The 23113-nt window shown below is 41.2% G+C and overlaps 1 protein-coding gene across 10 annotated transcripts in view; it reads right to left on the reverse strand.

The window, feature by feature from the left end:
* Positions 1-23113, reverse strand: part of RASSF6 (Ras association domain family member 6) — a 131551-nt gene that overhangs the window by 23495 nt on the left and 84943 nt on the right. For 5 of the 10 annotated variants that reach the window (XM_069778533.1, XM_069778542.1, XM_069778501.1 and 2 more), the window contains exon 3: positions 8018-8102. Coding sequence is in view for 1 of the 10 variants with exons in the window: in XM_069778572.1 (XP_069634673.1) it covers positions 3219-3232 (14 nt within the window). In the remaining 9 variants the exon portion in view is untranslated. Of the gene's footprint in view, positions 1-3218; positions 3875-3922; positions 4021-8017; positions 8106-8839; positions 8880-20215; positions 21089-23113 lie in introns of those variants that run through there. The other 5 variants (XM_069778519.1, XM_069778491.1, XM_069778559.1 and 2 more) reach the window with 5 other exon arrangements.

The following is a 23113-nucleotide window of genomic DNA, read 5'->3' on the forward strand; positions in this document are numbered from 1 at the left end:
AGCCATACAAGGATTTTCATTGCCTGGAGATACAAAATATTATAAAGGACAAAACCAAAAGGAACTGCCCTGTCCAAAAGAGCTACAATCATACAACTTCTCACTCCCATTAGAGCTCAACCAGAAGTAAAATCACCTCACCACACCCAGCCAACTTACACAGCACTTGTAAGCCCTAACTCCTCCACACTTAAGGTTTCCAGACCCAGATTTTTATCAAATCCAAGGTTTTCTATAAAACATCCCTTCTTCAAGTTTCTTTCTGCATGTTACTCTATATCTACACTCTTCTGTCTTCAAAATACAAGAACCCTGGTCTACCTTTCTTTTGAGAGCTACAATCAAGACTTCTGCCACTCCCACCCACAAAAACCAGGCCCTAACCTTCCTCCCGTTTGCATTATAGGATCCTCAGGTCACTCCTCTGTAATGGTCAATTGCGAGTCATGTGACTGTAGCACCTTTTCTTTCCAGTTTTCCTATTTCCAATATGCTAATGATTCTTCTTTAAATACTTCCTTCTTAAGGCAGTTGAGTCATAATGTGGACTGTCTCCTATTTTCTATGCCTTTTAAAAATACCAGTCCAGTACTCTCCACAATCAAACAGTCATACTAGATCTAAATTAGAGTTTTGGGGAAACTTCAAATCTTAATTCTGACTTGAAGCTATTACCATTGTTCCTGTGAAGGCATATCAAACATGCTGCAGTTAGAACTGCCCTTGGAAAACAACCAGTTATTTTTTCCTGTTACTTCCACGCTTGCCTTTAGATTGCATACACATGGGAAGATTCGATTTTGAAAGTGCTCTATGACTATTTGAGCAGGGACAATCATTGTACTCAAGTTTTCCCCATTCTTCTCATCCTAGAATGTCCCAAATCATAAAGCAACCTTCAGCAATAACCCTAATTCCAATATATTTTGCTTCACAGACATATGTATGCAAGTCCATATTTTCCCCATGAACTCAGTGAAGAAATGGGAAATGTCTTGGCTCCACTGAAGATCAGTCCTAGAGTCACATTATAAATACATGAACATTATACAAAAAAGTCTTTTTCAGTAATCAGTCTGAGTTGAATTTCTAATTAATACAATGCAAATCAGACATTGTCCTCCTGACTTTGCTGCAGTACATGGCACTGTGTATGAAATGATTACGTATCTCTAGCATACGGTCTGCAACACTGTCCTATGCCCTGTTGAACATGCCTGCATGTTACTGAATTTGGGGGGATCTGGGAGGCTGTTTACTGTCATGCTGTCAGTGTTCGCTACCCTACCCATCAGACTTTCAAAGAGATTATCTTTTTTTCCTCAGAATTTCATCTTCTGAAAATTTACACAGTTCCAGATCCTGTGATGCTCTGAGCACACACAAGTCTGTGGCAAATTTCAGAGAAGAGCTCAGCAGCAATTTTTTTGTGTGTGTAAACTGCAAGATATATTTGAAAGAAAAGTCTGAAGTAAACTGCGCTTCAGGAGTGTCACTATTATACAGTGTACTACCAAAATGCCTTTAACAGTCCCTTCCAACCCAAACCATTCCGTGATTCTATGAATATGCTACTACGCTACAATAAATATTTCTACTTCATAGCAATTGATGCTGACTTATAATTATGAAGCAAAAACCTCTTAATGTTAAATTAGCTTAATGATAGGCTGGATATGGGCTAAAGAGCGCTCATGTAAATACCTTGCCATTGTCTATGTAAACACTTCAGTGGTTAAACCAAGTAGCCCAGATTTCTAGATATCATTCTCTTCACGCCAACAGAAAGTACAATTTTTTCACACAATATGCTGCTTTGGGTCACTAAATGGAGGTCACTTTAAGAAAGAATGATGACCTATGCTAGCCAGCATTGCTAGAATTTACAGGCTTCAAGAAAATGGTGAGGATGAGAGAGGATGTGGAAGCTGTATTTAGCAGATGTTTTACTGCGATTGAGATTATAAAGCCATTTTAGTAAAGAATGTGTGACACAAAACTATCTGACATCTCCACCATATTTTACATGGCTGTAATTTACTGGACCAAGTTTCCCAATGGCATAAAATAATGAAACTCCATCAATACTGAAGGAAAATAGCCTTTTAGCGTACATAGTGTCATTAGGAGACCTAGGAGACTGAATCACAAGTCACCTAGCAAGAGCTCAGCTCCTATAACGTATTCTCCTATCAGGTGCCCAGATAAACAGTATGAAGAGCACACTCACACTTATGCCACCTCACTTACTCTAGCATCCATTCTAGAAGAAAATCAGATTTCCTTTAAGAGCAATTACACGCCAGAGCTTCTCCTGTACACATGAGAACATAGTTTGTCCTTACTGAAATAACTTTCAGTCATCCTTACATATGTAACTCTTGGTGCAATAAAAGCGTTCAGGTTGAAAAGGAATAGCGCGAGAAACAGTACTCTCTCATTTTTGCTCTGTGATTATGAAGTGATGAATCAGAAGCTGGTGGGCATAGGGGGAATGCAGGGCAATTGCAGCCCGCCTCTGTGTCTGAGCAGCGCACACTCCTTTGCTCACAGTTGCTGCACAGTGCAGACATTCTTCACATTGTGTCCCTGTGGCTCTGCATGGCATACGGTTCTTAATTGTATGCTGCTAAGCACAAATAACTTGAGTGATACATCAAACTGCTGGGAAGCTAGCATAAAAACAGCAACATCTGAGACTTAAAAACATTGCCATAATGAATATTGACTGCGTAAGCAAGTAACATCCCTGAAGCGCATCATGAAAATTGTTCAGAAAGAGAACTGACTTTTTAATTTTTGTACTGCACGAGATATCTAGACAGTAGAGCAGACTATCTATAAGCATCCGTGGCATTTATTTATTAATTTGCTCTTGAAAATCTCACACGAGCACAGAAAGCACTGTGAAGGGGAAAGCGCAAAGCAAAACAGATGGGGCTTACTCACTGAGGTTCTGCCTTGGGTTTGGCAGTTTGAAGAGACCTCTGCAACTCCTCAGTTCTCTCTAAAAAACTTCACCCTCTGACATTGGGATACTCCTCAACTCCGCTCAGTCTTCTTGCTGAAAATCACCCCATAGACACTGCAACTGCTTGCCGCGGATCACTCCTGTCCTTCCCTAATGCTGCTTTTTTTGTTACAATATCAAATAACACCTTTGGGCATTCAGCTGTCTAGCATATTTCTACCAGGAGTAAATACTTTTATATACTTACTGTGTCATATTCATATTCTTCTCCTGAGCGTCTGATTGTATGGATCACATTTTTCTTCTCATTCAGCTATCCAAGGCCCACGCTCTTCTGAACAGGGTCCTAAAGCACAGCAAGCACTGAGTGCTATGGGTGTCAGCTCAATGGCAGAGGCGGTGGCATTTCAGTAGCACTGGATGAAACAATAGTGTCACTAACTTCGAAGGGCTAAATCTTCTCAGTGCTTGGCTAACACATTTACAACCTACGCTAGGTTTTATGGGAATTAACAAGGATAAAATTTGATCTCACCATTGAACACATCTGAATATCTTTCTGGTCTAGAAGTGCTTTGGAAAAACAAAGCCAGATGAGAATGGAGGCATACAGAACACAGTGGTATATAAAATCACTATCTGATTTGGCCTATGACTTCTGCCTGTTCCTGTGTAAGGCAACATAAACAAGTCATTAGCTGTTTAGGAGATGCTGAAATTCTGAAAAGATTCTTCCCTGCGCACTTGTTTGGAGGGTGTGTCTTCCACTTTGGAATTTGATCCATCTGAAACTGTCATTCTCAGCCCTGTGGGCGATACCTTGCTTCTAGCCAGTACACATGTCCTTACAAGTGAAGAATCTGAACAAGCTGCCCACTGGAAATGCAAATTCAGCCTCTGGGATCATGTCGTGCCAGCTTCTACAATGCATGCCGCGTAGGGGAAATGTACCATGCTTGCAGGAGGCAATCCTCACCACAGGGAACCATGGGCTGCTGGGTGATGGACGCAGTCTCCAACAAGAGGATGATGGTCAATCAGCTAAAACGCTGTACAGAAATAGGAGCGTCTTTAGGACTGTAAGTCAGATGGTATGCTCACCCAGAACTGTGCAGAGAGCACAGGTTCTAACAGGTGCAAGAATGGAAGCAATTTCAGGTGTGAAATTTTATGCAAAAATTATTGCAGAAACGGGAACCACATCTGAGCAGTAAATGTCCGGCTATTACTGGAGGCATATGGACAGGGAGCTGAATGCTCCTCTCTCAGACCATGTGATAATCTGCACAGATCCTCTTTGGCCCTGCACACTTCTGCAATAGTCAACTCAGTAGCACTGCAAGAGTTGGCACTGAATTTTCAATCCTTCATTTACAGCAACAAATTTCAGAATTTCAGACACCTTTCTGAAAAATTAAGGAATATCTACTGAAATACCCTGAAATTAAAGAATCACTGATCAACAACCACTTTTATAAGATGGATGTGAATGAACAAGCCTGGCACCACTCTCTTGACATATAACACCACAGATCTGCACTTAAATGACAATGCTTTTTCAAAGAGGGACAGTCCTTTGTCTCTGCTGTTCACAGACAGCTGCCTTTGTTACCCGAAATTTCATCAAATGTGACATTTTCCCGGGGTTAGATGCTCTTACTTCCTTTTCTCCCCGCCAATGAGCAAGACCTTGCAAGATACAGAATATGCTTTCTTCTAGTGTAACAGACCTCATATAACAAAAACACATATATAACTCAATACTGTAAAACAAAAAGTAAAATCTCTTTCAATGTCTGTACTCTGAGGGCACCAATTTATGATAATGACCCTGATTTGCCTCACCTGGGACCTCGCCACCCCCTGACTCCCACCCATGAGCCCATGACCCTATTTAAGCTCAGCCTGCAGAAGTTCCTTTTTTTTTTTTTTTTTTTTTTTTTTGAGTTGTGTTGATCTCTGTTTTAGCAATAGACACATCTATGCTGGGTCATGGACCTTATGAATCCTGATCTGTGGAACAGACTGCTTTTTTTGTTGCTTTAGACTTGATGGGCCATCACTGGCTGATCCTGTTGTGAGTGTGGGTTTGATTTTTCTTTTTTTACTTTGTTTTGGTCATGTTTCATTACCATGACTTTGCTTGGTGCTTGGATTCTTGGGTGAACATGGCTGTGCTCTCTGTTTCTGCTCAGCTTGCCTTGTTAAGGTACCAGAGGAGGTAGGTAGCTGGGGAGATGACCAAGGGGTCTGCTGAGTAGCCAAACTGCTGCCAGGTAAGTAGTGGGGCAGGGTGCCTGCCAGTGCTAGCTGGCCTTGGGCTGCAGGTTACCTGCAGCCCTGCATGGTGAGCGTGCACTGGCCCCTGCTGGCTTTTGCAGCAAAATGTGCACTACAGACCTAAGGTGAGTGTTGGCTACTCCTACTTTGCTGCATCTCCCAGGGTGTCTGGGGCTCTATGCTAGACACTGTATGTTAAGACATATCTATTAAAAGATTATCATTTAAATTGGTTTTGTTTGCTTTTTTGTTTTTTCTACAAAAATCAAATAAAATGACAAAGATAGTTAGAAAGGACCGAGCTAAGACACTCAAATCCTCCTGCCTCATGTTGTTTTTGTCCAGGAACTTAGGTCTGTGGCCCAATTGTGCATGTCACTGCAACACTTAAATTTTACAAGCCGCCAGGGCCTCTGTGGAGTGAAAATAATTTTAATCATATGCTGTTAAAATAGTTTCAGGAGTGGAGTAATTTTTTAATTAATGCAGTATCTGTTCAAACACTGATGTTTGGAACTAAAACTTCATAACTTAAAATTTGTCTTGTAAAATGTATAATTTTATACTTAATTTACCAGCTGAAAGAAAACCAAAATGGCTCTTGGATTTTGTCAGAAGTTCTTGTGAATGTAAAAATAATGTCTGCCAGCTCTCACTTAGCTTGTCTATCCTGATCCGATTTTCTTTACCTCCGTTTTCCACCAAGTCTGTTTCCAGAAAAACATGTTATTGCAAGCCTCCCCTGGTACATAAACTGAGTAAATGCTGTTGCATTCAAAAGTTCGATGTAAAGATGATATACTAATAAAACCTATTTCACGTGCCAACTGCTTACATTACACTGGGCTTGTTCCTTAGCACTTCGCTTTGTTGTGACTGCTTAGGCTATAAATGATTCTGATTATGCATTTGTTAGCCTTTGTCGTGGTCTCTAAAGAACTGAAAAAATCACTATACCAATATGAATACTAATAATTGTATGCAACTGAAGTCAGCAATGCTGTAATATAGGAAAACATCTAAGAACTCAGAGCAGTGCCTGCTCGGGAAGAGCAGGATAATTAGGATGCAGTAGAGTGCCAGTACCACAAGGTGGTGTAGCTCCAAGGACGCAGCTATTGAGCTGACAAAATTCACTTTGATGCAAGTCTGTATCTAACTTGGCGAAGCTGAAATAAATTTACTCTCCTACTGCTGAGAGCTGTCAGCGTTTGTGTAGAGGACTTACAGCTTGCAAGAATGCTCTATTGACTCTGGAGTGCAGAAAAAATAGCTGTTAAATTTTTGTTGGAAAAATGTTTTAAGGCTCTATGTAATTCAACAGTGTTAAGGAGACTATTAGAATGTAAGATAGCTTCCAACGTTTCAGGAATGGTCAAAGGGAAAAAAGATTAAAGGAGTACTGACTCTAGCATATTACATGTGGAGATAAAACATAGCAGATCCCAAACCTCTCATTTATACCTGCCTTGGTACCAGACTTGAAAATGGCCTGGTTTTAAAGATAAGTCTTCTGAATGTCTGGAAAACTACAGCCCAGTAAGTTGATGCCTTTATGGGGCAAATTAGTAGAAAAGAGAACAAAGAATAGAGTTGCTGACCAAAGGATTACACCTAAAATATTGGGGAAGGGTTAATGCAGCTTTTATTGGCAAAAACTGTGGCTCAGGACCTGCTGGGATTCCTGCAGGCTGTAGGGGCCCAGGTGGTAGGGGTACTCTGGCTCCCTGGAGGAAATCAACAAAGTCCATTACCAAAGATCCCTCAAGAGGGGAGAAATTACTTGTGTAGAAGAATAAAAGGTTAGAAACAGAATGCAGGACTAAATAATGGACACTCTTCTCGTTGGAGAGGAGCGGTCTGAGTCCCACGGAGCTGCTTTGGGATATGTGCTCTTTGACGTAAAGCTAATCAGGAAGGTGAAACTTCCATCTTAAAGAGCTGAGTTACATATAAATAGGAAACAGTTCTCGTCCTCTAAAACTCTTCACATACAATATAACTATGGTACAGCATGTATCAATTGAGTATCCCATCAGTGACCTTTAGATCTTGTCTAATAATACTAGTATGTGATCACAGCCAGGGATAACTGTGGGGATCAACTTCACTCACAACACAGGGGTAGCTTCCAGGGGGAGAGCAAAACGTTCTTGTACATAGGCAATGGTCAGGTGAAGTCGATGTGCACGAAAAGCACAGGGCTGGGCACGCAGATTTGGGGTTTGGTGTTCAACTGTCTCTCAGTACCGTTAAGAGGGAGCTCTGAAGGCTCTCTCAGTGACAAGAGGCTGCTGTGTCAGCCTCGGCCTCCAGGTGGAACTGTGGACCTGCCTGGACCCACGGAGAGGCTAAAGCAGGCACCGAGAGGGCTACCCGCCTTTCTCTCGCTCCATAAATGCCTGCAGTCACTACAACATCAGGTCTTTTTACTTAACAGGAGAGACGGTGGGGGATGAACCTCAGCGTGGGTTCCTGGGAGAAGGATGTTTCAGGCATAGGTACTGCTGCCTTACCGGTCTTTCCAATACCTCCTGGCTAAAAGATACGTGGGGAAAACTTGACTTCCTAATTAAACTGCCTTAAGAAGCACTGTAATTACATTTTATTGTGCTGCATTTTACTGCAGTGACCTGGGGCAGCAAAGAGGGAACGAGAATAAAAATGTAGGGAGGGAAGGGATAGACTCGGATCCATCAGTCTTTCATACACTCTCCACAGCACACCAGTAGCCATATGGAATAACCATACTTAGCGTTTCTCTACCAAAGGGGTGCCCATGCTGAGCCTGAGGCGGTGGGAGCAGATGTGAAACAGAAAATGAATCCATCCTCAGGGATATTGGTAGATACTACTGGACAAGAAATTAAAGCAGAAAAAGGGCATGAGATGTCTGGTTTTGGTTATAAGCTTTAGAATGGTTTGATGACAGAAAAGGTAACTGGTCCTGGACAAAGAAGCTGAAATGATATTACAGTCTCCTACTTGCTTGAAGTTGTTAGTGAAGCACTTGCAAAGAGAAATCCCGATATTCCAAGCAAAGCCAAATATTATTAAAGGAAGAAATCTGGACCAAAACTACTAGGTCCTGGACAAAACAAGAAATAGATATGGCCACGCTAGCCCATTCTGTCCTAAGTGCAAGAGGCTGCTTCTGCCATTGTTGTGAATAGGAAAATATCCTTCCTTTTAGCTTTCAGATTAATGAGTTTTTAGACTGCAAAAAGACAAAACATTCTCTCCCATCAAACACTGCAGTCACATAAATAGGGCTGAGCTCTTATCTGCTGGATCTGTCAGCACCTAAAATGATTGAGATACCAGTGTGCTGCAGTTCTTCGGAGGCATGCCAGCACTGGATCACCTGCAGGAAGTATAGATGTTATTTTTCATCCTGGCTGCTGTTCTTGCTAAATGGACAGCAAATAAAATCTTCATGTGAAAGTAGGGAATGATACCAGGTCTAGTGCTACAAGAGGATTCCACTGAGAGGACTTCTCCTGGGACGAGATCCTCACTATCTATTTGACACTGTTTCCACTGAGGCTGCTGAATGGCACGTCTCGTTAATAAACGTAAGCTTCTTACCAGTTATAATCCATATGGATAATCTGACAATTTCCAGGACCAGGCTGATGTGCCTGAAACTGACACAGCAAATCACTAAAAGCACAATCTCCAAATAGACTTGGCAATACAATGCAGCACTTGCGTTCAAAAGAGAAGGCTCAGTTAGCCAGTCAACAGCTTGCTATTTCCTGGGTGATTTGTGTATGCATGCAGTAACTTGTTGCTGCAGGTTGCTTTCAATGTAGTATCATAAATTATTCTGTTTCTCATAAAATAAAATGAGTACCTCTTTGTCACCAGTGCTGAAAATCACATGGGCATCAGTTTATTCCATTCCTGTTCAAAGCAATCCTCAAGAACACAATTTAAGGCCATGTTTGGACACGGTATTAGGGCAGAACCCTAAAATACATTGGAAAGCTTTTAAACATGCAGTTCAAAGGTTTTATTCTACACTTCTCATGCATTTCACTGACAACACTTCTGGTGCTATCAACATGCCCTACTAGTCTATTATTGTATCTTGTTCAAAAATAAATACCAGACCAAAATGTGGGGTAAAACACTTAATTTCATTGTGTGTGATGTTGGAGGGGAATACTTCTTCATTCTTTTTTCTTCTATGGCAGTAAAAGCAATTTCCATAGGAAAAAAAATGTGCAAAGGCTGTTAATAGTAACAAGCTGCCTCCTGTGTAACACCTCTCACTTGGGAATATGAATAAATTTAGTCTAAAACCTCATCACTAGTGACAAAAGTATTAATACTAAAACCCTACAGGAATGGTGAAATCCATGGACAAGGGTTTTTTCCAAATGATGACATGGTTTTGGGTACCTACTTTGAGATTCAAATATACCTGGCTTACAAAAAGAACTGAAGGTGCACTCTGAAAGTCACGCCACTTTCAAGCTTGCAGCAAAACCGAAAGCATTTGCAGCCAACGAATGGACCTTGAAACACAACACTGGGAAATTTTGCCACTGCTGACAAGGGACACAAGGTCAAGCCCAGAGCAAGCACATGTGATTGAAAATCCCTTCAGTATCTGGCACTGAGCAGGTAACCTCACACAGGATAGTAGTAAAGGACTGTTTACACTGAGAGGCATGCATTGGAGACAACTCAAAGCTCAGTTATCATTTGAAGATGGAAGGCAGAGAGATTCAGAAAGGTCTTTAGTGCTGTGCCATAACTGGAAGGAAAACCTCTGTATTTTTATTTTGCTGTTCAGAAATGATTTAGATTGAGTTTTATTTCTGTTCAGAAGATTTGGGTAAGATTGGGGAAGGAACCAGACGTTCAGAAAGGTCACAGAAGGTCTCATAAGCCAAAGCTTCAATTTTTGCAGTCTGTAGCGGAAGGAAGAAAGGCTGTTTTGTGTTACTAAATTTTGCTCCTTCAGTATTTCCAGCTGAATTCTTTAATGACCTCGTTGAACTCCTCAGCAATGACAAGCAGGTGGATACCTAGTATTTCCAGTATTAGGGATCTCACTGCAACAGAGGTTGCCTGCTGTCCGGGCCCTGAGTATACCAATTAGCCTTAATAGCTCCAGTGAGCTTCACCCAGAGCCTCCCCAAACGCACCCTCGCCCATGGGCCCATAAACCCATTTAAGCTGTGGCTTTAGCATTTTTACTCTTTTTGAACTATGCTGCAGGAGTGCTTGTCTATGGTTCTACCTCTGCCTTGGGTTGGTCTGGCCATGGACCACATTGATCCAGACCTCTCACCTGACACTTGACTTCCCAGGTTGACCTTGGACTTGCCTCATTGCCATGAACTTGCTCGTGATGTGGACTCTTGGTTGAATCTGGCTGTGATCTCTGGGCCTGCCAGGCTCACCTTGCTCAGGTACTGTGGGAGGAAGCTTAGACAGTGAAGTCACTGCCCTGCCTGCTGTGTTATGGTGCCCGGCTCCCAGTCCCTTCGGGAGCAGCTAGTTCTTGCTGGGCCCTGATACCCACCTGCTATTAACTTACTCACTTGCTATAAACTCGAGCACTGACTCCTGATAGTATTTCCTGGTTGCTATCTCACTCAAGATGAAAAAATTACATTGATATTAATTGGAAATAGATTTAGAAATATTTAATTGTTGGGATTCAGGTAATAGCAAGGGAGATATTTAGTTTTGCAATCTGTGTTTAAATAAAGATGCTTTCAAATGGATTTTGTGAATTTATTTTTGGTGTAAGCAACCATATTCTCAACTGGCACCCTCCTATAACATCCCCTTTTTACTGGTGTCTACTTATATAATGTTTCAGCTCAGGCTTTTTGAAGTAAAATATTCCTATTGACTCTAATGGTTGTTAAATGATCAGATGCTTGTTAGGTTCACCTGTTTCACACCTGAAACAGAACCATTAAACCTCTGAATTCAAAAGACTGGTGAACGATACACATGTGAAAGGAATTTGACGTTGTAGAAATGGCAGAGGTGGTGGGACTTATGTCTTTCATGCCTAGATGCTTGAAGCTTGCACTGTATCACATACCAGAAGAAAAAACACTTGGTAGGGTTTTTCACTTAAGTGATCTTGTTCAGGCATGTGAGATAGAGGAAAACAATTATCAGATTACACAAGTGGAAAGTGTGATAGGGAAATCACCTCAATGACTTCAGTGGGGTGAATAAGACCCTTACAATCCCCAACAATGTATTAGGTTAAGTGACCCAAAAGAGAAATAAATCATGCAAATCCTACACTAGAAGTGTGACCTGCATCTGCTTCTGGCAGGAAGTTCAGCTTTCAGCTAGTGTCTGTAACTGGCTTTACCATGAAAACAAAACAGGTTGCATTGAAAACCAGTGTGTCACCTGTAGCTGAACTTCCTGGCTCTAAGGTGTGGAGAAAAACCATAATCCAACTTAAATGCTTTTTTCTGTGTTAGTTTATTTATTTATGAAATGCAGTGAGGGTGAAATATATTGCTTGAATCCTTTCCAGAGGATTATAAGAGAGATTTATTTCAAAAAGGAACAAAGCAAGCCTGTGTTTTTCTGAATTACAGATTCTGTTTCCATTTTAAAAGGTTAAAGTGCCTAAAGTGTTAAATATAAGTTCATACCCATAATTTGCATCTTTTCACGCAAAACACACAGAACAAAGGTGATGTTTCTTTCAAAGGTGTTCTAGATCTGTACTTTAAAGTATACTTGGTAATTCATAAATCCTACTTTTGCAAAAAGAAAACCCAGTTTCACTTACATTATCTGAGGTCTGTACTTGTATCTGAGAACTGTGCTAATACTTTATTTAATCACATAACCCGTGGCAATCCTCCACTCCTGGTTTTTAAAGTATAATAAAATAAAATAAAAATATTAATCACTCAGTTCTCAAGACCCTTCTACTAACTTCCCTCCATGCTGTATACTTTAGAGTGTTTCTTTTTCTGAACCTCGAGAAAAGACTCACAGATCTCCTGGGAGACAGGCAGCTTCAATCTAGGCAGCTATGTAATTTTATAGAGAAGTCAGGGACAAAGAAATAAAACTTAAATCTTGAGAGGTAATTAATTTGTTCTGGAATGACCTCTGCGGATGACAGCTTCAGCTTTGATGAGATCTTTGCAGATCCTGGCCTCACGGACTATCCCAGAGTCACAAAACTCTGCACCAAAGCCAAGAGCTGGACTGAAATCTCTGGGGTTCCAGGTTAATGCTTTAGGCATGTGATTGTCTTTTCTCTGAGTTTATCAATCTTCCACATCATGTATACATAATAAATCTAACTTACTTGCCAATTTTGTCCTGGGTCATCCTTATATTCTTCTTGCACAAGGGACTTCCCTTAAGCTGGAAATTCCTAATGGGTCCGTGCTTTCACATGGGCACTTCTAAAGTAAGATACTGAAATTGTCTTGATTATTGCTCTCGCAGATACCCAGCAACTTCAACAGCAGTTACAAATGTGAAAATCAGGCCACTTATTTAAGCATCCACACACAGATTCAAGAGTACAACTTTAAATATCAAAGGCCATGCTGTTAACTTGCCTGCAGAATGTTAACATCACATCTCATACCAGGTAACACTAGCTAGAAAAAATGCACATCTGTTTCCTTCACACAACGTGATTTCGTATCTACAGGATGACCCTTAGACAAAATTTCTGTATTCAAATACCCACACAGGAATGGGAGCTTCAACTCCAGATTCTGATCTCAGCTTTGTGATTCAGGCCTCTTCTTCACTGCTTGGGACAACAGCAAGTAGCTGCTGGTTGTGCAAGAGCACTGAAGGGTGTGGAAAGGCTCTGTCCGATCTCAAAGAGCTGGGGCTCAACAACAGGGCAGTGTGCAGAGCACCTCAGGGCTGAGTCACCGCTACTATTATTCATTTTTGCTGAGGCAGTGTGCAAAAGCTCAACTTCAAATAAGTAGCCCATTATTCTAGATACTCTTCAAAAATAGGAAAATGGGATACTTGCTGGTGCTAGAGTCTTATAACCTGCTGTAAGCCCTGCACCAAAAGCTCTAATATGCCATCTGGTAAGACTGCAAGTGCTGCTAGAAACCCTGTATATGCTCTCTCTGCCATTCCTGCCTTTTCTAAATGTATGTTGTCGGCTGAGTTCATGCTGAAAGAGAGGATCTAATGCATCCACTTACCGATCCTCTTACAGAGACACAGGATCATTCTGAACCCACTAATGAGCTATACCAGGAACTTAGGCTGAACGGTGGTGAAATGCCACCTGCTTGGAGCAGAAGCATTCTTACTTAGCTGAAACGTTTAAATGCTGACTGCGGCTCCTAGGCAGGAAGCTGCCCTGCTGTCCTGAAAGAGGGACCACCTTTGCTCTTTCAAAATGACAGCATCCTTGCTTGCATACCATTAGTGCAGAAGTGACTTCTTGCACAGGGCTCCCAGGATGACAACTGTGCGACACAATGAGATTGCAACATGATGCTGGTATGATTTTATTGTCTTGCTGAAACTCATTACCAAGTTCCTGCCTCCAAGTAAAAAAATGATATGAAAATGGCCTTTGGATGTCCCCACAATGAATGATTCATATTGAAACAAGCAACGGCTGGTACAGGGGCTTGAGGATGGGGCCCTGAAAAACAGCAAAGATGCGATGTACCGGCATTGCCTTTTGCACATAAGCAGCACAGGGAGACATATTCACAGTCTGAAAGACACGAGGCACGTCTGTGAGCAACTCGCCTTAGGCAACAACTGCTCTTCTGCCTCCAGCCTGCTTGTTTTCCCTTTATACCATAGCAGTCACATGCAACACAATGCTCTAGTTGTAATGCTATAGTTGTGATAGTAGATGTAAAATAGAAACAATAACAGTATGGTCTGCTTTCTGAGCAGCACTGAGTACCTGATACCGTCACTGGGTGCTGTTGAGGTGAAGGGATTCAGCATATTATTAGAGATCCAGCACTTCCTTAATTCACACCCATTGCTGCTAGCAGGAAGAGCCAACATGACTGAACTTGCCACGAAATGAAGTGACCTATATGTTAGTAAGGCTTAATAAAGACAGCTTTCGTTCTGTGATAAAAATGTCATTACGTCTCGTAATTCTATTATGTCGTATAACTTAATTTGATGGCACCTTAGCTCTTTAACGCTTTAGAGAAACCGTCTGAAATAATCTTTCAGATATTATCCGCCAGCTAATACAGCATGTCTAATGCTTCACACAATGGATTACAGTAAATAATTTTCTAGGCTATGTTGTTACAGCTAAGGATGTAGTCTGAGATGATATACAGCTTTGGGGAAGCCAGCGTAAGAAGTTCCTATGCCTTCCTCAGCCCTGGCCTCTTGCTCCTACATGTGCAGTGCAATCTTTGCACCATCTCCTCAGCGGTATCACTAACACTATTAAGAGACAGAGTATGAAATGGGACCCCCTCAAAAATATAAGAAAGAATCACCCTAAAATAAAATGACCAGCACTGGAGTGAAAAAAACCTGTCTGTAATAACAAGTACCTCAGAAATCTCAGCCTATTCCTATTCCCAGGTCTCAAAATAAGTCCCAAAAGTCTTCTACTGAAACTCTTGATTTGACTGCATGTCAATGAGAAACACTATTCCTGTCCAGATTAATCTGTCCAAAACATAGTAAAACAGCACAATAACTGTTGGTTATTGGGAAATTTCTTGGATTCAGAGAAGAAATAAGGAGAGGCCACTAAAGGAGGACTCCAAAGAACTCACCATGATGCAACACGACTTGCCTTAACGTTCTGCCTAAACAGTAAAATGCAATTTTTTGTATCTTCAGAAGGGAAGCAATTCATTTGTTGTCTGAACTTGTGCCACCTGGTTTACACTTCTTACTGTCAACAAATCATGTAAGTACTCAAAAAATGTGCATGAAAACCAAACTTCTCTGCTCTTATGTCTTCTGCTACAGACATATGCTTTTCATCTGGAATTTCTTTTGGTAAGTGATTACCATAATGTTTGGCATTTCCTTTCAGACTGGGTTGTGAAAAGAGTAGGACATGCAGTGGCTTATACGGAATTACAAGCATTCCTTTCAGAATGCACTATGGTGAGTTTAAGACATGACACACAATTTTTAATTAGTAACTTCGTAAACAAATATCACAAAAACCAATGAAAAAAATTGCATCATGAAAAGTACTACTGTGATAGAAATCTTTGGACAGGATCTTCTTGTCTATAATGGCAGGAGTGTTTATACCAGAGCAACAAAGAACCCATCAGCTTTTTCATACTGAAAACATTCAGCAGACAGTGCTTCAAAGGTTGATGATAAATTGAGCTCTACCATCTTGAAACTGGGCATAAAAGACTAAAAATTTCAGTAAGGCCGCACAAATATACTCCAGAATTCATTTCTTCCCCTCCTGTCCAATTCTATACCTTGAAAGTCAAGCCTTATTACTTAAAGATTATAATAACAAAGGCTATGAGTTCACGTGTAAAGTATAGCTATTTTCTTTCCCACACTTCCATAGCGTACTTCAAAAACTCATGTGAAAGGTGAGCAGAGTGACGTTCAAGTCAACAAGTGCACACTGCTCATTTTGCAACATTAGGTGGAAGGAAATTGTTTTCAGACTCTGGTTTAGTAACCATTCCCTGATCAAAAATACTGTTATATCGCCCTCACTAAAGCACAAAACAAATCCTCATGAACTCATAATTGCACAGTGTTTTACAACTAACCACCACTCGTACAGAATGAGATAAAGCACTTGAGCCCCTGTCACTGTTCCTGGTACCCGAAGTGAACAATTTTATTATCTGCAATACTTTCCAAAGTGACTTCCATTTCACGGAGAAAAGCATTTAAAAATTCCAGAAACAGAGCTGAGAGGTGCAGTGTGGTTACAGGACCTTTGCAGTTCCACATGTGTCACTTAAAGCTTTCACCAAAGATGGCTCCAAGTTAACGCAATTGTACGTAAGTACATACTTACTCAGGCTGGACAGTCAAATGCTTTGAATATGGCACTTGGTAATTACTCTTTAAGGTACTGTTGCCTGAAAATTGTTTACATCCCAACTGTATTAGCTTGCTAGGCCTTCTATGCTCATGAAGACTTTTGTCACTCTTGAAACACTCATCATGCTCCACCTGCGATAAGTATTTAATTTGCAGTCAACACAAAAGTAACACTAAAGCTCATGTACAGTAGGAGGAGTGTTCGAGCAGCCATGTTAATGTCCTACGAGATCTTGTAAGATTCAAGGTTGGACAGAAGGTTCAAACTCTGAATGCCACATGTTGCCAAAGTAACTGTCACCACCTAACTGCTTTGCCAGGATTCATGAATCACCCATTCTTACAGGTCACAGAGTCAGGTTCTGGCAAAAACTTGACTACAATTTTTGTAATGGTGCTCCTTGCTGATCTGAGAAATGTCACTCTCCTGTTACCGTGCCAAAATGATTAGGTTATTAGCACAAATCATACCGGGGCCAACTGTGGCTGCAGCACCCTCAATGGTAGATTTCAGGATCCTGAAAGGAGGAGGCAAGGCAAAAAAAAGGATCACAGCTGTGGACTTCAGGAGAGCAGGCTTGGGACTCTTCAGGCATCTGCTCAGAAGAATCCCATGGGAGACCATGCTGGAAAGCAGAGGGGTCCAGGAGCACTGGTTGATTTTCAAGTATCATCTCCCCACCAGACTCAAGAGTGGTCCATCCCAGCATGCAGGAATTCAAGCAACAGCAGCAGGAGGCCTGCATGGATGAACAAGGAGCTCATGACAAAACTCTAACATAAAACAAAAGCATACAGAGGTTGTGAAGTCTCCATCCTTAGAGATATTCAAAACCCAACTTGACAAGGTCCTGAGCAACCTGCTGTAGTTGGCCCTGCTTTGAACAGGCAGGACGTGTGTGTGTGCATGTGGATGTGTTTGTATAAGCGTGGACTGGGCATTCTCCAGAGGGCTGTTCCAACCTTATTCTCTCATGTGTCTCTGTGAAACCATGATTCTCCACCTGGCTCAGGAATAGGTAATGATGTCTGGTTAAATGATACCTGCAGTGCCATTGGACATCAGTATTTCCAACCCAGAGTGGTCATGCAATGATTTGTTGAGGAGGTTGTCTGAAACAGGGAGTGAGAAATCTCTGAAGTCAGACATGGGACACTTGAATCCAAATAAATCTGAAAGATAGCTTTGGGAGATAGAGGGAAGTAGGGAACTTTTTCCAAAACAAAATGAAGCCTAAGGGCTACATTTTTGAGATGGCAGACAGCGAACCTCCAAGTAACATGGTTTTGTTCACGTCAGCTTTAGAGAAAGGGAAAACATTTTTAGTTGTGGCGATAGATTTAATGCTGATACCAGAAAAAGGTGAACTGGGGAAATTCTTGCTCTCAGGACCATGTTACAAATCACATGGTGAATGGTGAGTTTACAGTGTTGCTCTGTTTATTTCCCACCAGGTCTGAGGAATACCTAGTCTCTAAGGTTTGCTCCATCAAACCTCCTGGGTAGTGGGAAAGTCCGAGTTGCTTTTGGACTACCTCAAAGTTTCCTAGGAAAGACACACTAAGCATAAAGGAGAAAAAAATTGTCTCAAAGTATCTCAAGTCCTGTAAGACTCGCAAATCCTTCGTGGATTTGGTGGAACAGAACTTGGCCAAATGCCTCAGGCAGAATAGTAAAACTAGAATACATGAGTACAATCTTTTCAGGAGAGAACCTTTTAAACCTCATCAAAGCCAAAAAGTAGGTGCACACATAAAGTCTAACCAAGAAGAAGGAGTCCTAGGTCTCTTGCATTTCTCATTTACTCTCTGACAGTCTGTGAGAAACAATTCTGGAGGATATCTTACTACCCAGGGAGTTTTTGTCCTCCAAAACTGCAGAAATCATGGAGATTTTGCAGAAGCAATAGACATCTTTTCTGAAGAACACGTGTCATTGACAGGATCAACCTTATGAAAGACTGTGTGCAGTCATGTATGCCACTTCAGAAATGAAAATGATTAAAGATATGCTGGAATCGAAGCTTATAATGACTCAACCTTTCTGAAGATCTCCAGTAGTCATTATACTTAAGAAGAATGGGGAAGGGATATTGTTTTGTGTGGGTGCTTGAACATTCTGCTTAGTGACCGGCCCCAGTGCATGCCTTATGCTCCTAATGGATGGTTTCCTGGTTAACTGTACTGGGATTGGATACCTCAACAGGTCGGACTTAAAAAGCAGGTATTGGCAGACTTTCAGGAAAAAAGTGCTGGGGAAAATCAAACTCCTTGCTGTAGGTTTATATCCTTGATCTACATTAAAGATTCAGATGTTTGGGTTTGGCATTGGCCACTAATGGTCTCCGTCAACATAGCTGTTAATGCTAAATTGAAGTGGGTAAATTCCTGTATTGTAATTACATTACTAAAAGTAAATTAGCTCTGGGCTGGAAGTAAGAGAAACAGTGATATACAAGAGTAATTTTCACATCTTTCGTTGAATCCCAACAACAAATACTTTTCCTACAATAAATAGGAGAAGATGCCTTTTATTCAAAGAGAACCAAGCCCAGAAAGGACAAACACTGAAGCATAATACTGAAGAGAGGGTAGGGTGGGAATGGCAGAGGGACATTAGGGCTTTCAGAAGCTCAGGACACACCTTAGGAATTACTAAAGGTATAAAACCACATGCAATTCTAACCATGACAGTTCAAGCTAGCTCAGCTATTGGTTGATGGTGGTTTGGTAAACATCAGATGCACAGTCATACTATACACAAATCAGTCATACAGAGATAGGATCTACCTCAGATTAAGAAGATCAATCTGTGTAGGAAGTGTCTAGGTCAGATTAAAAATGACTACTTTCAACTGTCAAGTCACTTTCTTTTGAAGAGTTAAAGAATAGCTTCCTCACTTTCTCCAAAGCACCAGGGTGAATTGCAAATGCACTAGAAACTTAGGATGTGAGGAGATATGATTCAGTGTATAACTACCATGATGGTTAGACATAGGTTTGCACTACTAAACAATGGTATTTTTAATTTCAAGTTCACAAAATCTGAGAAACTTTACACACAAATAGAGTTGCTTTCTAAAAGTGCTGTGTCCTGGTTTCGGACAGGCGTGTCCCATGACATGCTGTAATACTGCAGGCAATCTATGGAGGCTTAAAAAATATGAATTCTGTCTTTGTACCACCGGGCCATTAAAAATCTAGAGAGCTACTTGTGACTGCTTGGAAAAAACCAAGGTGCAAATTCACAAACTCTCCCTATCACACAAGTATTCTGGTTTGCTATTACATATCTATGAGGAGTGGGAGAAGGCAAAACAGGTCATATCTAAAGCATTTGTTCCACCCGCTGCTGACTTTTGATCAGTGTTACAAAATCCATTGCAGTTAAAGGAAGCAACTCTGTGGCAGGAGTGGCCATGAAGTCAGAATAATGTAAATTATTCCCTGGGGTTTTCAGTTTGATATAGGAACAAAACTACAACACGAAATGATGGAAAGAAGAGGGAAAGCCAGTGACAAGAAAAGTGAGCTTGGTTCCCCTGAAAACCATTACCTTCCCGCACAGCATTACCAATCAGAAGAAGTATATGCTGGAGGTGCTGCCTTTGCTCTTTTTTCTTGAGAAGCAGGACTGGGTGGGAAGAGACAGGACCCGGGGTCTTTTCCCATCTCAGCTGACCTTCCTGACTTCCGCCTAGCATCTGTAACAACTGCAGAAGGAAGCAGAATACCCAGGTGCAACTGCAATGGAAATCCTTATTTGTACCTATTGACAGGGAAAACCAATCTCTTCCACAGCAAATATTCAAAATCAACACATCACAGAGCAGAACAAACACAAATTGTTAAGCTGCAAAAATCAATGCCGTGCACTCAGCAGGGCAAATACTTAAACCTGTAAGTAAACCAGCAGAAATGATTTCCCGGGGAAGTTACCTGCTTGGACTCAGCTAATGTTTCTGCAGTGTCCGACCAGCAGGACTGCACCAGAACCAGATTCCTTAGGATGCATTTGTTCCAGTTTGGCACTTAGTCGCATTATCCCTCAGGTCCAGTGTCAGAGGTCTTTGTTTAAAGAGCTAAAAACTTTGTCTTGGTTTCATGTGATGTAAACGTACATAGAGTCTGTTCGGTGACGATCAGTCCCACGAGGAGCCAGCTTCCCACACAATAGGGATGGGCCCTCGTGGATAAAATGCACACTGCGGTTCCCTTCCTCTACAAGTTCTTCTGCTTTCACCTTTTGTTCACTCAGGTGCAGGCAAGAGGCATACATGTAAGCCTTCTAACTCCAGTTCAAGCTGATTTTTCCTCCACACAGCTGAACCTTCAGAAATAAAAAATGCCTTGATGATTTACACACAGGAATTTGAGGGCAATGCACTCTCTTCTGTCTCCTAATAGCTGTTGTGCTTCGCATCATCTCACTGCCTCTGCATTCAGGACCTTGCTCTCTTCGGACTTAGAGCCAATGCCGAAGCGTGACTCCAGTGATTTTCATTTATTGCTGATTTACACCAGTAGGTGGATGATTAGAATTACAATACCCATGTAGCACAGGGTTGTTAATTCTGCTTGGCTTTGCAATAGGCTTGAAAATACAATAGCTCTGGAAAAACTGTCATTATTTTATCCTCCTCCCTCAAGTAGATAAAGGCTACCTAGAAAACAGACTTCTAGTTTTGGCACAGCTGAGGGGATAGAAACTTGCAAAAGGGAGGCCAGGGAGTAAGGGAGAGAGAGTGAGCAAGTCCTACTCCTAAGTATCTTCTCCAGTCCTTTCCTCATTCTCAACTACTGTTTCTGCTCTGTCATAGAAATCTTGACCTTGTCACATTAAATAAAATATTTGAGTAACCCTTTGGTTCGTGTATTGTAATTGGTTTTCAGTTAGTTACAATGATTAATGAAAAAAGGTATTTATTTAATATGAAAGACAACACATGGTGATACCAGCTGAAATACTGGAAAGTCCCTGAGTAATCCTACCGCAATTTTTTTTTTCTTCTTAAAAATGCAACTAATGCAATTAAACCACAGTGGTCACTTTTTCTTTGAAAACATTGCTGCATGTTGAATAGCATGAACATCCTGATCATGCTTCAGGCAGCATCCTGTCCATTTTCTTTCTTTTCTTCTTCTTTTTTTTTTTTTCCCCAATACTACTTCCCTTTCTGGAGATGACTTCATTTCCTATGCAGTTACTACATACAGCGGGAAACCCCGGGAATATACAAAGGCAGATATTTTCCATCAAACCCGATCAGTAAATGGCTTTTGATTGTATTGTTAATAGGCCAAAGGGCACAGAAAGGAAGGACTGCAATTTTGGATTCCTTCAGAGTGCTGAAAACTGTGAATAAAGTTCTCAGTCAACCGTAAGTGTTCTGCTTGAGGCTCAGGGACTTTACTGAAGCAATGCTCAACATCACCATTAATGAATTTTTGAAGTCCAGCTGCAAGGGTGTAGTATTAAATGCATAGCACTAGGATCCAGAACAGCTAGCAAGATGAACAAAGGGAAATTAAGCCACCTAGAGAGAAAGAAGTGATAGCGATAGTTTTAGATGTGGTATATAATTGTGAATTGCTGGAGCACTTGGCTTGTGCTGCAGGTAGATCCACATGCCAGGTCCTCTCAAGACAGAACACAAAGGCGCTTCTTCTGCCTCTAAACCAGAGATTTCATCAGCGTAAGTGGAAAAAAATATTCACCAGCATAGGTGTTGCAACTGTACTTCCTTGCGGCAATAATCATGGGCCGCACAGAAAAAACAAACAGGAATAGGGATCATCATCTCCTGTGCTGTGAGGAAGTAGCACTGTGGTACAGCAGAGCTCCAGCTCTCATCCTTGTTCTTAGAAGACTTTGTGAAACTTCATGACTAATTAATACTCTTAATACTCCTTTGTTAAAGCACTCGCACAGTGACCTTTGTAACACCTGCCCAGTAGAGGACTGGTTCAGAAAATACACTTCACTCCATGCCCAGCACTTCTGGAAACAAATGAATGCAATTTCCATTCTTGTTAATGGTGGTAAATATCAAGCACAAGCAGCTTCAGGAAGAGGGGCAGAGACAACCACAAGAATTTCAGTGAGTCCTTCCTGAGAAGATGGGCTCATCAAAATGAGTTAGGCTTTCAGAATTGCATATTAACTAAACAAAAGAGAACGAACATTTTTGTAGAGGGCTGACTCAGACACTGCTGAAGTTCATCAGGAAGATAGGTACTAAACATGTATCTCATGGTTGCAGTTCTATTTACAGCTGTTTATTCCATATCTTGCACATAAAAGTCATTCACTGTGACAGTTGGCAAACTTAAAATCTTGGGTTTTCTGTTACTATCTAATTAAGAAATAGTTAGGGGGAAAAGACATATACTTATGGTATTTGTAACTGTAAGTAAATTCTCCGTTTGGCCCTCTCAAGTCAGTCAAGTTGCCTCAGGTAAGGTTCACAGTAGAGACTGTCTCGCCATGAACATGCAGATGACACTGAAGACCCGGACTGCCAGACAGAGACGCAAAGTTGAGATATTTTCCCTTTGCAGATCAAAAGTATGCATAGATTTTTGCATACAGGGTCACAGAAGTATAAGAAAATAAGAGGAAGAATTTGCCAAAAGGAAATCTAAAGCTCAAGCAGAACTACCTTTTCCTGCTGAACCTAATATTCTTTAAAAAAAAAACAACAGGAGTTGTCACATTCATTGACTTAGCTGCTCAGCTACTTCTAAATGATCTTTTACATGTTTGGATCCAAAATTCCAGGCATGAGGCAGGATTTCCAAAGATACTGGTGAGCAATCATTGAGGGAGATGAGGAC

The sequence above is a fragment of the Haliaeetus albicilla genome, chromosome 1, assembly GCF_947461875.1.
Source record: "Haliaeetus albicilla chromosome 1, bHalAlb1.1, whole genome shotgun sequence".
Classification (NCBI taxonomy): domain Eukaryota; kingdom Metazoa; phylum Chordata; class Aves; order Accipitriformes; family Accipitridae; genus Haliaeetus; species Haliaeetus albicilla.